The sequence below is a fragment of the Gymnoscopelus microlampas genome, assembly GCF_963454915.1.
Source record: "Gymnoscopelus microlampas genome assembly, chromosome: 4".
Classification (NCBI taxonomy): domain Eukaryota; kingdom Metazoa; phylum Chordata; class Actinopteri; order Myctophiformes; family Myctophidae; genus Gymnoscopelus; species Gymnoscopelus microlampas.
In genome coordinates this window covers 17,248,591-17,262,224 of record NC_139941.1, presented here as the reverse complement: position 1 = coordinate 17,262,224, position 13,634 = coordinate 17,248,591, and the positions used below count along the sequence as shown (strand labels likewise).

The 13,634-nt window shown below is 43.3% G+C and overlaps 1 protein-coding gene across 2 annotated transcripts in view; it reads right to left on the bottom strand.

Annotated features, from left to right (window-relative positions):
* taok3a (TAO kinase 3a) overlaps nt 1-13,634 on the bottom strand; it is a 95,374-nt gene that overhangs the window by 10,865 nt on the left and 70,875 nt on the right. For both annotated transcript variants that reach the window (XM_084054042.1, XM_084054043.1), the window contains exons 15-16: nt 6,008-6,244; nt 2,572-2,700 (exon numbers count right to left, since the gene is read on the bottom strand). In XM_084054042.1, coding sequence (XP_083910168.1) covers nt 2,572-2,700; nt 6,008-6,244 — 366 coding nt within the window. The remainder of the gene's footprint in view (nt 1-2,571; nt 2,701-6,007; nt 6,245-13,634) is intronic.

Sequence of the window (13,634 nt, the reverse complement as noted above, 5' to 3'; positions counted from 1 at the left end):
ACTCCCGAAATCCGCTTGAGGAAACTGGCACTTCCGTTCACGAAAATATATTTTAAAATATCTTTACACTTTACTTTTTAATTTCTATTTCTGCTAAGCAGCAAGCTATGTGCACTTAGATGATTTGTATTTATATTAGGATAAATTTGCGCGACTGTAAAGATGAAACGGAAGTGGGGAGGAGGCTTCACATCCGGTTTATATTCTAAGCATGATCAGAGCTTCCGAGTCCCAGACTGTATGACTGGAAACATTTGAAAATTGTGGGAGGCAACAGTCTGGCCACGCGAGACTAGGTTGCCACAGAAGCACAGGTTTGTCTGCGCGCTTATGCAGCAACATCTAAAATGTTGATGGGGAATTTCACAGACCTAAATTCCATTGTTCTGAAGTGAGGAGAACATATACTATGCATAGTGTGACAAACGATATCTATTGTATGTCTTCTGTGCATTTCTCCCACAAAATGTGTACGTTTACCATGTATGCCTGTGATGTCAAACGCGTCATCGTCCGTGTTGTTTTCATGTCATCTTATGATGCGAAGAGACACATTTGATGTCACAGGCATTCGTGTGAGAAATACACAGACGATATAGGGTATTGTTTCCCCACAATATACTATAATCTCCTCACATCAGTGGGATTTTGGTTCAAAATGGGCAAAATGTCCCTTTAATTGAACTCAGAGAGTGTAGAAATACATTTACACTCGTTAAGCTGCCACGCCGAATTCTGTAAGGCAGTGGTTCTCAAAGTGGGGTCCGGGGACCCCCAGAGGTCCTTGAGGGTGTGCCGGGAAAAAAAAAAAATCAGCAAAATTAGTAAATATAGCATAAAAAATATTTGTAACCAATTTAACCGTATATACATTGGCTATTTGAACTCACAATTCATTGTGAGCTTGTATATGTGCTATGGTGGCATTTTCTTTTTGTGTGGGGGGGACCCTGGCACAAAATATTTTCAGATGGGGGTCCGCGGTCAAATATATATTAATTTGGGGGTCCTTCAAATAAAGGACCACTGCTGTAGTGTAGGAGTTTTACAAAATGCTCAGTCAAAACGAAAACCCCCATCGTCAGCTTTTATTTAAAACATTTTTGGAGCCGACTCATAAAATATACATTTTGCCGCTTCAAGTTTAATTCCCTCTTCAAAGCAGACCATGTCGTCATGAACTGACCTTCTGCCCTGAACCACAGATGACCTCCATAGAGAGAGAGAGAGAGAATGGTGTAATAGAGACGATTTCGACTAATCTTTCCGCCTCCAGCAGGAGGTTTCTTTCTCTTTCATGGACTTGAAATATCGTTGCTGTCGGGCAGAAACCTCGTATCTCCATAATTCAACTTTTTATGTGTCTTGTCTTGTTTTGGAAACAAATGCCCCCCGACAATGCTTTGTCGTACAAGTGCGTTGTGCAAAAGGTAGCGAAGGTAGACGATCTACAAGCTCAGAACGTGTCACATCGACACAGATTTGGGAGCTTGCAGATCTGCCATTTCCGCTACTTTTGAAAAAAAATCAAGTGAAAGTGGTTAAATCTGTCTGTGCTTTCTTTAAATATTGGATCCAATGAAATGTATTAACAAGAGCTTGTGACTAATTAATAATAACTACATTAGATCCATTGGAACACAGGTTCTTCTTTCACATTTCCTGAAAAGAACCAGCTTTGGACATACAAGGTTCACAGCAGACAGCGACAATATAATCTACAGCTCTCTGGATAATGCACTTAGCACATGAGCGTGAGCCACGGTCTCTGTGGCCTTTTTCTTTCTTTAAATTCCACTGTAGCTTAGGAAATATCTCTTCCTGCAGTGATGCTCTCTTTTAACCGTGCTGACCTAATTTTGGTCACTTATCTCCTAACTGACAACGACGAGAAAAAAAAGAAACACAGCGTGAAACGCTCAGCCCACAACAGCGCTCTCTTGGCGTGGTGTTTGTTTGTTCCGTTTCAAGGTTGCGGAGGCACACGAATTCACACACACACACACACACACACACACACACACACACACACACACACACACAAACGTGCATGTGCTTCTGTTCGTGTGCCCATGGTATGTACTGTACATGTGTAGGTACACAGTGAGTAGGCAGGGTGACTCAACGCAACTTCCAACTGGGTTGTGTCGGAGGCACTTGAACGTACGTACGTGTGTGTGTACAAATGTTCGCTTAAAAAAAAAGATATATATATATATTCAAAGATTTGCAACAAATTTTCACGATTTTTCAAAAAATAGCAGATCTACAAGCTCATAGTGCGGCACTCGGTGCCGCGCTATGAGCTTGTATATCTGCTATTTTTTGAATAGCCAAAAAAAGATCTGGGTGCGTCGGAGGCACTTCAACTTACATGTTTTGTGTACACAGTCAGTGTTCATTTATACTTAGTCGTGGGTGGCGAAAATCTGACTGGCTGACAACATTGTGAGCTTGTACATCTGCTATTTTCCAGGGTGGTGGGGGTGGGGAGGGGACTTGGCCACCCACCGAGGAGTAAATGTAACAAACAAACAACAACAACAACAACCAAACGAAAGTTTTGCGGACCTCCTTAATCTTCTCCTTGCAGAGTTTGTACTGCTTCTTTTGGTTATCCAAGAAGGTGGTCAGCTCCTTCTTCTGCTGGGCCACGATCTGCTGCTGGAACTTCTTCTCGTCTGCCAGCGCAGTCTTCATCTGTAGGACACACAACATGGAGACATGCATGAGGAGGAGGGGTGGGGGGGGGTTAGCTTTCTAGCCTGGAGGTCTCAGTGGAACACACGCAGTGGTGGACAGCAACAAAGTTACTTGAGTACTGTATTTAAAAGGGGTAGTTCACCCCAAAAAATGACTTATTTTCTATCAATTACACATCCCATGAAGCATTGAATTCGTGTTGATTTTTTTATTATCTATTTTTTTGGGGGGGTACTACATTTCAAAGAAAAATATTGCACCTTTGACCTCACTTCATTTCTAGTAGGGGAAAAAAGTAGATTATGAATTAACCACTTAAGCCCTATCACAAAAATTGTGAAAATAGCAGATCTACAAGCTTGCAGCGATGCAGCGTGTTTTTTTTCTTCACTTAGTTCAACTTAGTTGAATCAAGTACTGTGGGGTTGAGTACTTATATAGTCCACCACTGGACACAGGCTGCATCAACAACATCTACACTGGAATGCTATAATGAACGTTGGGCTAAATGCGCGTCGGCTAAAGCAACTCAAGCGTGAGAAAGACAGGATGTACAGCCTTGTGATGTCATTTCACGTGTGCGTTAACGACCAGTAACTAAACATCACTGTGAGACGGACGGACGGACGGACGGACGGACGGACGGGGCATGTGTTGCGTTTGTGTGCAACAGTGTTTCTCAGCCGTTTCTGGACCAGGACGCACTTTAAAACGTTGACAATATTCGCGGGCAGAGTGCATTTCCAGAGCATGTTTATTTTGAATGATCAATCGATCGATTGTGTGCCTCACCTTGGATGAATGGAATTGACGTAGTATACTTTAAGTTCTTATTTATGGGTATCACGTTTTAACATTAATATAATATTATATTGTCTCTGTCGGGTGGAAACCCTGTCCAAAACTGTAGACTTTAGTAAAAGTACAAAAGTATTGGCATCAAAATGTACTTAAAGTACCAAAAGTAAAAGTACTAAAATATTTGAAAATAGCAGATCTACAAGCTTACAACGCGTCGCGATGCGACGCGTTGTGAGCTTGTAGATCGGCTATTTTCAAATAGCCTATGTATAAAATAGGGCTAAAGTGGTTAAAGTATGTTTCATAATATCATAATTTATATCTGAAGTAACGAGTAACGAAAGTTTTCGGATAATTGTAGTGGAGTAAACGTACAATATTTGCCTCTGAGATGTAGTGGAGTAGAAGTAAAAGTATTGGAAATTGGAAATACTCAAGTAAACTACAAAATTGTACAGAGCTTGTGGATCTGCTACTTTCGAAAAAAAAAAAAAAAAAAAAAATGGAATATGGAGATAGGAGGTTTCTTCCCGACAGTAACGATGTATAGTTATATTATGATTAAATCATTCAAATCATAAGTGTTTTGCAAGGTTGAGAACCACTGGCGTACATGAAAACATCTCCCTGGGTGGCATGGTGCTCCTCCATGGCGTGCTGCGTACTAATCTGAGAGATATGCAGTATGTTTTCTTGCCATGTGACCCGGCATGTGACCTAGTTTTTTTCTTTTAACCCCTCGTATTTTATCTTGGCAGCGGCTGGGTGGCAGCAGGATTGTCCGTATCCAAACGTCTCCTACGGCGTAGTGCTTCATGGCGGTTGGAGAAGCTCCAAACGGTTGCCGTCGTCGGGCCGAACCCTTGTATCTCCATATTTCAACTTTTTATGTTTTTTTCCCCCTGTAAATGTATGCCCTATAAGCTCATCTACAAGGCCAGATAAGCTATTTTCACTATTTCTGTGAAAGCGATAGTGGTAAATTAATTCTGTCTGTATGGTTTAGTAAATACTGAAACAATGAACAGTATTAACAAGAGCTTGTGACTGATTAAAAATGTTTTTTTTCTCCATTTCCTGAAAAGTAACGTTTTTTTATGACATACATGGTTTCCACCCGACAGTGACAATTTTCACTAAATAATAATAACATGGAATAATAACACACGCTTTGCATGGAAATGCAAAGCGTCATGATCATTAACTTCAACTTTTATCTCTCTCCCTCTCTCGCTCTCTCTCTCTCTCTCAGGGGTGTAGAATGAAGGCCCAGTCTTGGCATTCGCCAGTGGCTGAGATTTCAAAACAGCACTTTTCCAAGCACAGTAATGAGCGTTACATTCCATCGGCACATGTGCCTGCTATACAGTAGAAGACCGTTTTAATGAACATCATGTCTCCCCCCTATTCTCCTCACCACCTCGTAACGGTCCATTCTTAACCTGACATCCCTATATTTGGCATGCCATTACAGGCAAACCTGTTCAAAGAGTTGATATAGCAAAAAGAATCGTAGCTATTTTATACTTCGTACTTGACAATGGCTCCCATTTGATCACGTGTGAACTAGCTTTGAGGATTGTTGCAAGCGGAGACACCTCATTCAAGACTGACGTCTAGTACAGCAACAGTGGTTCTCAAAGTGTGGTCCGGGGACCCCCCACAGATCAATCATTTTAACCCCTGTATCCATATTTTATACGTTGGGCATTAAAAATAAATAAATCTACAAGCTTGCAGCACGTCACTTCGTGCAGCGCTGTGAGCTTGTACATCTTCTAATTTTTGAAAAATCTTTAAAGTGTTTGAAAAAATAATCTTAACACAAATGTTCTCCTCTGGGGATCCCTGGCACCAAACATTTTCAGATGGGCCAAATAAATATCAATATGGGGGTCCTTGGCATAGAGTTCTCAACAGGCCTGAAAATTAAGGCCCGGCCCTAACCCTAACAATTACCACAATTGTAGGCCCAAAACATCCCAAAAGTGTCATAATGAGCCCAATGTCTTCAAAGTCACGCATCTAACAAGCTTTGAACTGAGCAGATTGGACCTTCCGTTCCAGAGATAATGGTCGATGTTTGAGTTTTGGCCATTTTCGGCCAAAACACGGGCTACGAAGGTCGGACGACGACGAACTAGATATCTGAGTAAAGTTGACTTTGAGCAGCATCCAACGCATACACTGCCATTTCCATCGGCCTTACCGTTCGGCCGCTAGGGGCAGTTGAAATTTATTTTTGGTGTAATAGTTTTTTTAATTTTTATTTTTGGCGGAATTCGAGGCTCGGCTCGGCCCGACTAATTAGCATCCATTTTCGTCCCGACCCGGCCCGAAAACGTCGGTCGGGTACGGTCGGGTTCGGGCAGAATTTGAGAACTCTACCTTGGCACGAAAAAGTTTGAGAACCACTGTACTACAGCACTGTTTCTCATCAACGTCGGGAACAAATGGACCCTTATGGGTCTGTAATCACCCCACACTCCTCCTCTCCTCTCACCTCCTTGTCGGCGTGCGCGGCGTGCCGCTTGGCCAGCTTCTCCAGCTCGATGTAGGCGTTGTTGGCCTGCGTCTCCACCTCCTTCTGCAGCTTGAGGCGGTGTTCGTCCATCTCCGCCTTCAGCTTGTTCTCCAGGGCGATCAGCTGCTTCTGGTGCTGCCGCCGCATGCGCTTGTAGCCCGACATCTGCTCGCGCAGCTCGTTCTCCTGCTCATGCTCGTGGATCTGCTTGGTCACCTGCGTCGGGGAAAAAAGACAAAGTTTACTCAGATGTTTTACTTATAAACCGATTAAGACCGGGAACTCTTGATTTCTTTGGCTAGTCAAAAATAGCAGATATACAAGCGGCACCGAGTGCCGCGCTATGAGCTTGTAGATCTGCTATTTATTTTAATTTGTGCAAATCTTCGAATATATATATATATTTTTTAAAGCGAACATTTGTAACTCAAATCTTTGCTTCTGAGGAAGCCGTTTTTTTTTTTTTTAAATGTATGTTTGTTTGTGGTGCTCAAAATTTTTCATGTCAAGGACCCCCCAAAATGATAATGTATTTGGCTGCGGACCACCATCTCAAAATATGTTGTTACAGGCACCCCCCAGAAGCAAAGATTTGAGTTACAAATGTTCGCATTAAAAAATATATATATTCAAAGTTTGCAGACATTTTCAGGATTGAGAAAAAAAATAGCAGATCTACAAGCTCATAGCGCGGCACTCGGTGCCGCGCTGTATATCTGCTATTTTTTGAATAGCCAAAGAAATCTTTAAAATGACACAGATGCGTTCCCGGTCTAAAACGGGTCAAGCCATACTGTAGTGACAATACGATAAAAAAAGATTCTGTTACATGTAGAAGGCCTGTTAGTCAAAATGTCTCCTTGCTCATGTCTTCGTGGATCTGCTCGGCCACCTGTCGGCGGTAGTGGAAGAAGTACTTGGATGTTTTACTGAAGTAAAAAGTGCCAACATCACAATGTAGAAAATACACTGTTATAAGTTAAAGTCATGTGTTCATGTATTGGGGGGGGGGGGGGGGTTGACCTAGGTTAGGAAAATGGGCGCACTTAAGCAGTGGTGGAGGAAGTATTGTATTGTAATTTCTTTTCAAGACGCTGTTACAGGTAAAAGTCCTGTATTTAAAATGTATTTTTACAAGATGTAGATGTAGGTTGTAGATCAGCTATTTACTAATTGCCGGGAGTAAAAAAATACTTGTGGACTTGCTTGTGGTCACCTGTTGGCAGTGGTCTACAAAGAAACTTGTAACAAAAGTTTTCAATTAAATGTAGTGGAGTAAAAGGTTATGAGTAGAAGTATAAATTATGTTGGGGGTGTTGTGGGCGACAAGAGAGGTGACCGAGGTTAGGAAAAATGGCACACATGGGACACATGGGATATTTGCTCGGCCTTTTCAGAAGGCTCCTTGTGTTTGACATGTATATACGGTACGCGATGAGATGGCACAGCCAAATAGCTACTGAGAACGTGCACCCTGTTCCCTCGTTTTGTCAGCCGTCCTTTTTCCACCAGTTCATTATCAATCTGTGAATCCAGGCCAGCTATTTCTGACAGGGAGTGAAAAGCGGAAATGTATTTAAAGCTATATAACGTCTCTTCGTTGATCTTGATGCATAGAAATCGCTCGACAAGCAAGAAGCACGTTTTAGCTGGCCTGGGGAGATAAAGAAAGAGACCTTGAAAAGCTATACTGAAGTCCCTCAGCTCCCTGTTTGGATGAGGTTACCACCGCAGCCCCAACAAAAGCCCTTTCATCTGAATAGTGCGCGCGCGCTCGCACACACGCATGCACACGCACGCACACGCACACGCACACGCACACAAACACACACACACACACACACACACACACGCACGACACACACACACGACACACACACACAAACCACAGATCCCAGAGCTCAGGCGTCCACAACGCAACCAAGGAAATTCTAAGACAAATGCAGTGAGGGAACCAAATATCATCTAAACAGCTAAAAGATCTTCTAAATGACTTTCACAACAGCCCTCTCTCCCCAACTCGAGCATAACCGCCGGCGCTAACTAAAGCCCTGTCAGGGCTACCCCCCCCCCCCCCACGTAACTCTCCCAACAAAGCCTTTCCCCTGTCCCCCCCCCCCCGTTGCACCAACCTGAGGACAGAAAGGGTTCTCCACGTCCAGGTAATACTCGCTCCGCATCTTCTCATAACTCCCGCCCGAGCTCCGTAGGCCAAACATGATGGCGACGACGTTAACCAAGCTCGCCAGCATCCAGAATCCTTGTGCGGCGCATCCTATGCCTGACAGACCCCCACAGCCGCCAATGATGCCCACCGCCCCCTCCCCCCGCGACCCCCCCAACCCACCCCTCTTAGCGCCGATGCTGCCCCGAGTCCAACCCTATAGGACGAGGACCCCCCCCCCGCAACCCCCCTGGTCGCACAACCCTGGGCAGGCGGTGGCGGAGTGCGAGCCCGTGTGAACTGCGAATGAGGCAGGCCGGCTCCTCGGGCCAACAGGAACACAGAGACGGCCTTTTAGTGTGGCTAACGCTAAGCGGCGGACAGCAGGTGGGTCACATGAATACCTCATTGAGAAAGAAGTGAGAGATGTCGGGAATGGGAGGGGCAGGGGGGGGGGTGGAAGAAAGGAATCGGGGGGGAGAGAGAGAGAGAGAGAGAGAGGGAGGGAGGGAGAGAGAGAGAGGTGAAGCTGAGAGTGAGAAGAAGAGAGAGATGGGGGGTGACGCTGGGAGTGAGGGAGAAGGGGGGAGAAAGAGAGAGAGAGATGGGGGGGGGGCAGAGAAAATGGGAGAGAGAGGTATGGGGGTACGCAGCAAAAGAAAAGTGTTGATCCAACTCTGATCCAGTCTTAGATCTAAGTCATTAATCCATTTGTAACTCCAAGAGGGCATGGATGTATCCGAATGGGTAAATCAACACTTGACCGTGTGGGGAAATAGAAAGATTGATAGGTAAGGGGGGGAGGGAGAGGAGAGATGGAGGGAGGAGAGGTGGGCCTTCCCCCACTTTAATCTGGCTGGTGCTGAATCAATACCCCTACTGTAAGAGCACCGCTCCCAATCCCAGTCACTTGCTTTCGCTGCCACAGCACCCGCTGCCACAAAGGGCCAAGTCACGTCATGTGACGGCCCCTTTCACACAGGGATCAGAGAGTGCACAGGCAGAGGATCATGATATTTTGGCGCAAGCCAGCGGCGAGCGCCCTATAGGGAGATTAGTGGCCGAGTGCGCGGCTGAAACTGATTAATTAGAGCGGTCGCTCTCTCTTTGGCCTGGTCGAGGTGCTTTTTTTTACTGAAAGAAACTCGCAGCTGCGAGGAACACCTGACGTGTTTTTTGGAGTTTTTTTTTTTTTTTTGGGTGACAATTAATTAACTCTCCAAAGAGATGTTTGGCGCATCTGGAACCCTTGTGTTAATGGAGTGAACAGCTGCATGCTTTACATACCTTAACTTAAATTAACCTTATTAAAACGATGATGCATCCCGGGCAGTGTTGGGAAGTAACTAAAGTAATATGTAACTTAAAGTAATATTATTACCTTTTCCCAGTAACTAGTAACGTAACTAATTACTTTCACGTTTTGAGTAATAATATTACCTTTACTTTCAAAAAGTAACTTATTACTTTTTTTCACGAGCCTTGGTGGTACTCTGGGTTTGAGTGTGTTTATTTGATCCTGTGTTGTTTTTGGTCCATTGATATAATGGTAGACTGGTTGGGATCGAGTTGCTATGCAGGCTGCTTGCTGATCCGGTCTAGAGCGGATACGGAAACGTTGCGCACTTGTCTGTGTGAATTATTATCAGCTGCGGAAGGGCGGGCCGCCCTTAAACCGGATCAAACAGTGTTGCCATGTCTGCTTATATATATATAGGTCACTGTGGCCTGTGTCTCATGATGAGTCATTATCTGTTTGAGCCCAGGTGTTTGAATTTGAATATTTTATTAGGCAAAAAATACATTAAAGGGCAAGACCACTTTGTTAGAGGTTTGGGTTGTGTAGTTACCTTGCCATTATGTAACTCCAAAGGTGGACAAGAAATCAAAAATAATTGCTCCATTGATTAGAAATTGAACATTCAAAATATGCTCCTCATTGACTCACATTGTACGCTGAAACAGCTCTCAAAGTCACTCTTTTAGCACGTAAACGGACGCAAACAGTTGATTCAGACAATATAGAACATCACCAAACCCAGTACTGTTTTGTTTTTTTATAAAAATGTTAACTTCCTGTTGATTTTGCTATTTTTATTTAGAAGAAAACACGGACTGGATCTGCGGATCCGGATCCAGTTCTTCAAATAGTAAAATCAACAGGAAGTTGACATTTTTTATAAAAAAACAAAAGTTTGGTGAAGTTCTATATGCTCTGAATCAGCTTTGTTTGTGTTTGTTCATGTGCTAAAAGAGTGACTTTGAGAGCTGTTTCACCGTACAATGTAAGTCAATGAGGAGCATATTCTGAATTATCAATTTCTAATCAATGGAGCAATTATTTTTGATTTGTTGTCCACCTTTGGAGTTACACCATGGCAAGGTAAATACACAACCCAAACCTCTACCAAAGTGGTCTTGCCCTTTAAATACATTTAAAATACTTGTTTCCATTGAGGTCCTTAGTATTCAATTCATAGTCGTCAAAGGGTTTTCATTTAGTCTGTAAGTTATGAATTCATACACAGTAAAAGTCTTAGTGTTAATATAATTCAAATGAGTGTACAATGAGGATTTTACCAATGTAGGCTGCAGAAAAGAGAAAAAAAACAACTACTAATGTTGAAAATGCAAAGTCAGACTTTTGGGGAGAAAGGATGCAATTACTGGGGGCGAGAAAAAAAAAAGTAACTAAAGTAATAAGTAACTAAGTACTTTTGGCAGGGAGTAATAAGTAAAGTAACTACATTACTTTTTAAACAAGTAATATGTAATAAGTAATATATTACTATGTTTTAGTAACTATCCCAACACTGATCCCGGGTCCGCCACAGCTTAAAACGTGTGCCAATAGGCCTTGCGTTAGATCGCGTATTTTAATATCTTTATTTTATTTTATTTTTTAGATCTGACGTTCATAGTGACAGAACACTATGCAACCGAAAAAAATAAAATAAAATTAAGTCTCGCTAGACGAGATTTCAATCGTCTAGCGAGACTTCCGTTTTTTTTTCTTTTTTCTTTTGCATAGTGTTCTGTCACTATGAACGTCAGATCTCACAAAAAAAAGACATTCAAATACGCGATCTAACGCAAGGCCTAACTCCCGGGATGGAGTTATTAAAATGTTCTACTGTACCATTCATCCTAAGATATCATAACATCACAGAAAAGGTAAGAAAACCGTGGTCCAAAATTCCCCTTTAACCACTTTCAAAAAACCTACAAGCTCAGCTTGTAGATCATTTATTTTTTTCTACTTTTGTGCAACACTGTTGCATGACCAAGTTGGGCTTTAATTTACCAACAAACTAAAACGAAATATGGAGATAGGAGGTTTCTGCCCGACAGCAACTACATGGTAAAATCATCAGGCTAAACAGAGGAAGCAGAAACCTCTTTTGTGCCCGTCGCTTCTACTCTGTTTCCTGTCTACACACACACACACACACACACACACACACACACACACACACACACACACACACACACACACACACACACACAGGTAGGTATGGGTGGGGTACTTACAGAACCCACAGTACTTACAGAACCCCAGGTAACGACTGCTTTGGCCAGCACTAAACAAAATAATTGCACAGTGAAGGGGAACTTTAGACCAGAGATTTTTCCTCCCCTTTTTTTTTTTTTTTTTTAGATGTCAAGGACAACCGGTTTGACAGGCATTACGCCCCGGACCACCGTTTGATACGATCGTTGTTGTTTTTTTGTTTGTTTTTCTCGAGGACCCCAATCTACACTATGAAATCCTCTGTGTTAATTTAACTCTGAGAGCGTACAAATGGAACCAAATGAGACCATTTTTGTTCCATTTGTACACTGCAACGTGGTCAGTGGGGACCCATTTGCTGATAAACGATGAATGTTACACTGATCATTTTAAAATCGTCGAGTAAAAGATCCAGGATGAAAGGTTTTGTGACATCACTCTGCTCACATAAACCCTCTCCCACGCTCTCTCTCTCCTCCAGATGGCGCTCTTTCTCTGCCTCCAAGTCCTCCTCTCTCTCTGTCCCTTTAGTCTAGATGCTGACCACTGTCTGATTAATTCATTGACCAACGTGATTTAGACAGATGCTAGGTGCACTGATTACCCGGTTATACTATATCCTATACGCACTGATATACCTGGTTAATTATCCTATAGCGTTTCAAATGTGCAGAATGGTATTTAGATAGCGTGTTGCTTAGACAGAAGCTGCATTGTTTAGCTGCTATATATATACTAGTCTCTTTGAGGCCTTACATTGTTCTCTCTGCACTCTGTGTGTGATTTCTTTACCTGTTTACTGACTACAGTTCAATAAACACTTCCGGGGACGCATCTCTGTCATTTTAGATTTCTTTGGCTTTTAAAAAATAGCAGATATACAAGCTCATAGCGCGGCACCGAGTGCCGCGCTATGAGCTTGTAGATCTGCTATTTTATTTTAAATCGTGAACATTTGTGCAAATCTTTGAATAAATATATTTTTAAAGCGAACATTTGTAACTCAAATCTTTGCTTCTGGGGGGGGGGGTCCCTGGAACAAAATATTTGACAAATGTTCGCTTTAAAAATATATATATTTAAAGATTTTCAAAAATAGCAGATCTACAAGCTGCTATTTTTTTTATAGCCAAAGAAATCTATGCGTTCCCGGATTGAATGGGTTAAGTCGCTCTGGATAATTATGGTGTAATTGTACCGAGGACGCCGCTCAAGCCGTCTCAATCTCCGCAAGCCCTCTCTTCTTCTACCTCTCCACATCTCTCCATCGTCCTGACACCTTTGTCCCCCCCCCCCACACACACACACACACACAAACACGTCTCTCTCCCAGCATCTGTCTCCTCTCCCCCTCCCTCCTCGTTCGTCTCTCTCTCTCTCCCTCCTTGTTCGTCTCTCACTCACTACTCTCTCTCTCTCTCTCTCTCTCTACCTGCTCATTCCAGTCTCAGTGAGCCGAGGCCAATCTGGGGACGGCTCTGTGTTCAGCGGGAAAGCGATGATGTCATGTGTTTGGCGCTGGGCGGGCAGGCGGGCGGGCGGGCGGGCGAGGAGGTGTCACATGGTTGGAGAGAGAGCCACTATCAGCCTCTCTCCTCGACATAAACAGACCTGATTGATACTTTTTGTTGCGCTCCAGCGTCGCGTGCCGAAAACTGCCCATCTACACGCTCACAATGTGATGCGACGCTTCACATTGTGAGCTTGTAGATCGTCTATTTCTGGCACAACAGCGTCGAGTATAAATCATGCATAAACAGCCTTGGTGAATAACAGAAAGTGTCCTTGGCCGATGAAGCCCTCATCTTTGTCCACACGCACAGAATACTTCCAGATGTTCTCAGAAGGACATCTGATAGCTGTTGAGCACTACTGCTATGAAGAAATAGTAGTTTTCATGGTTAATTAAACCCGATGGGACACTGGTTTTG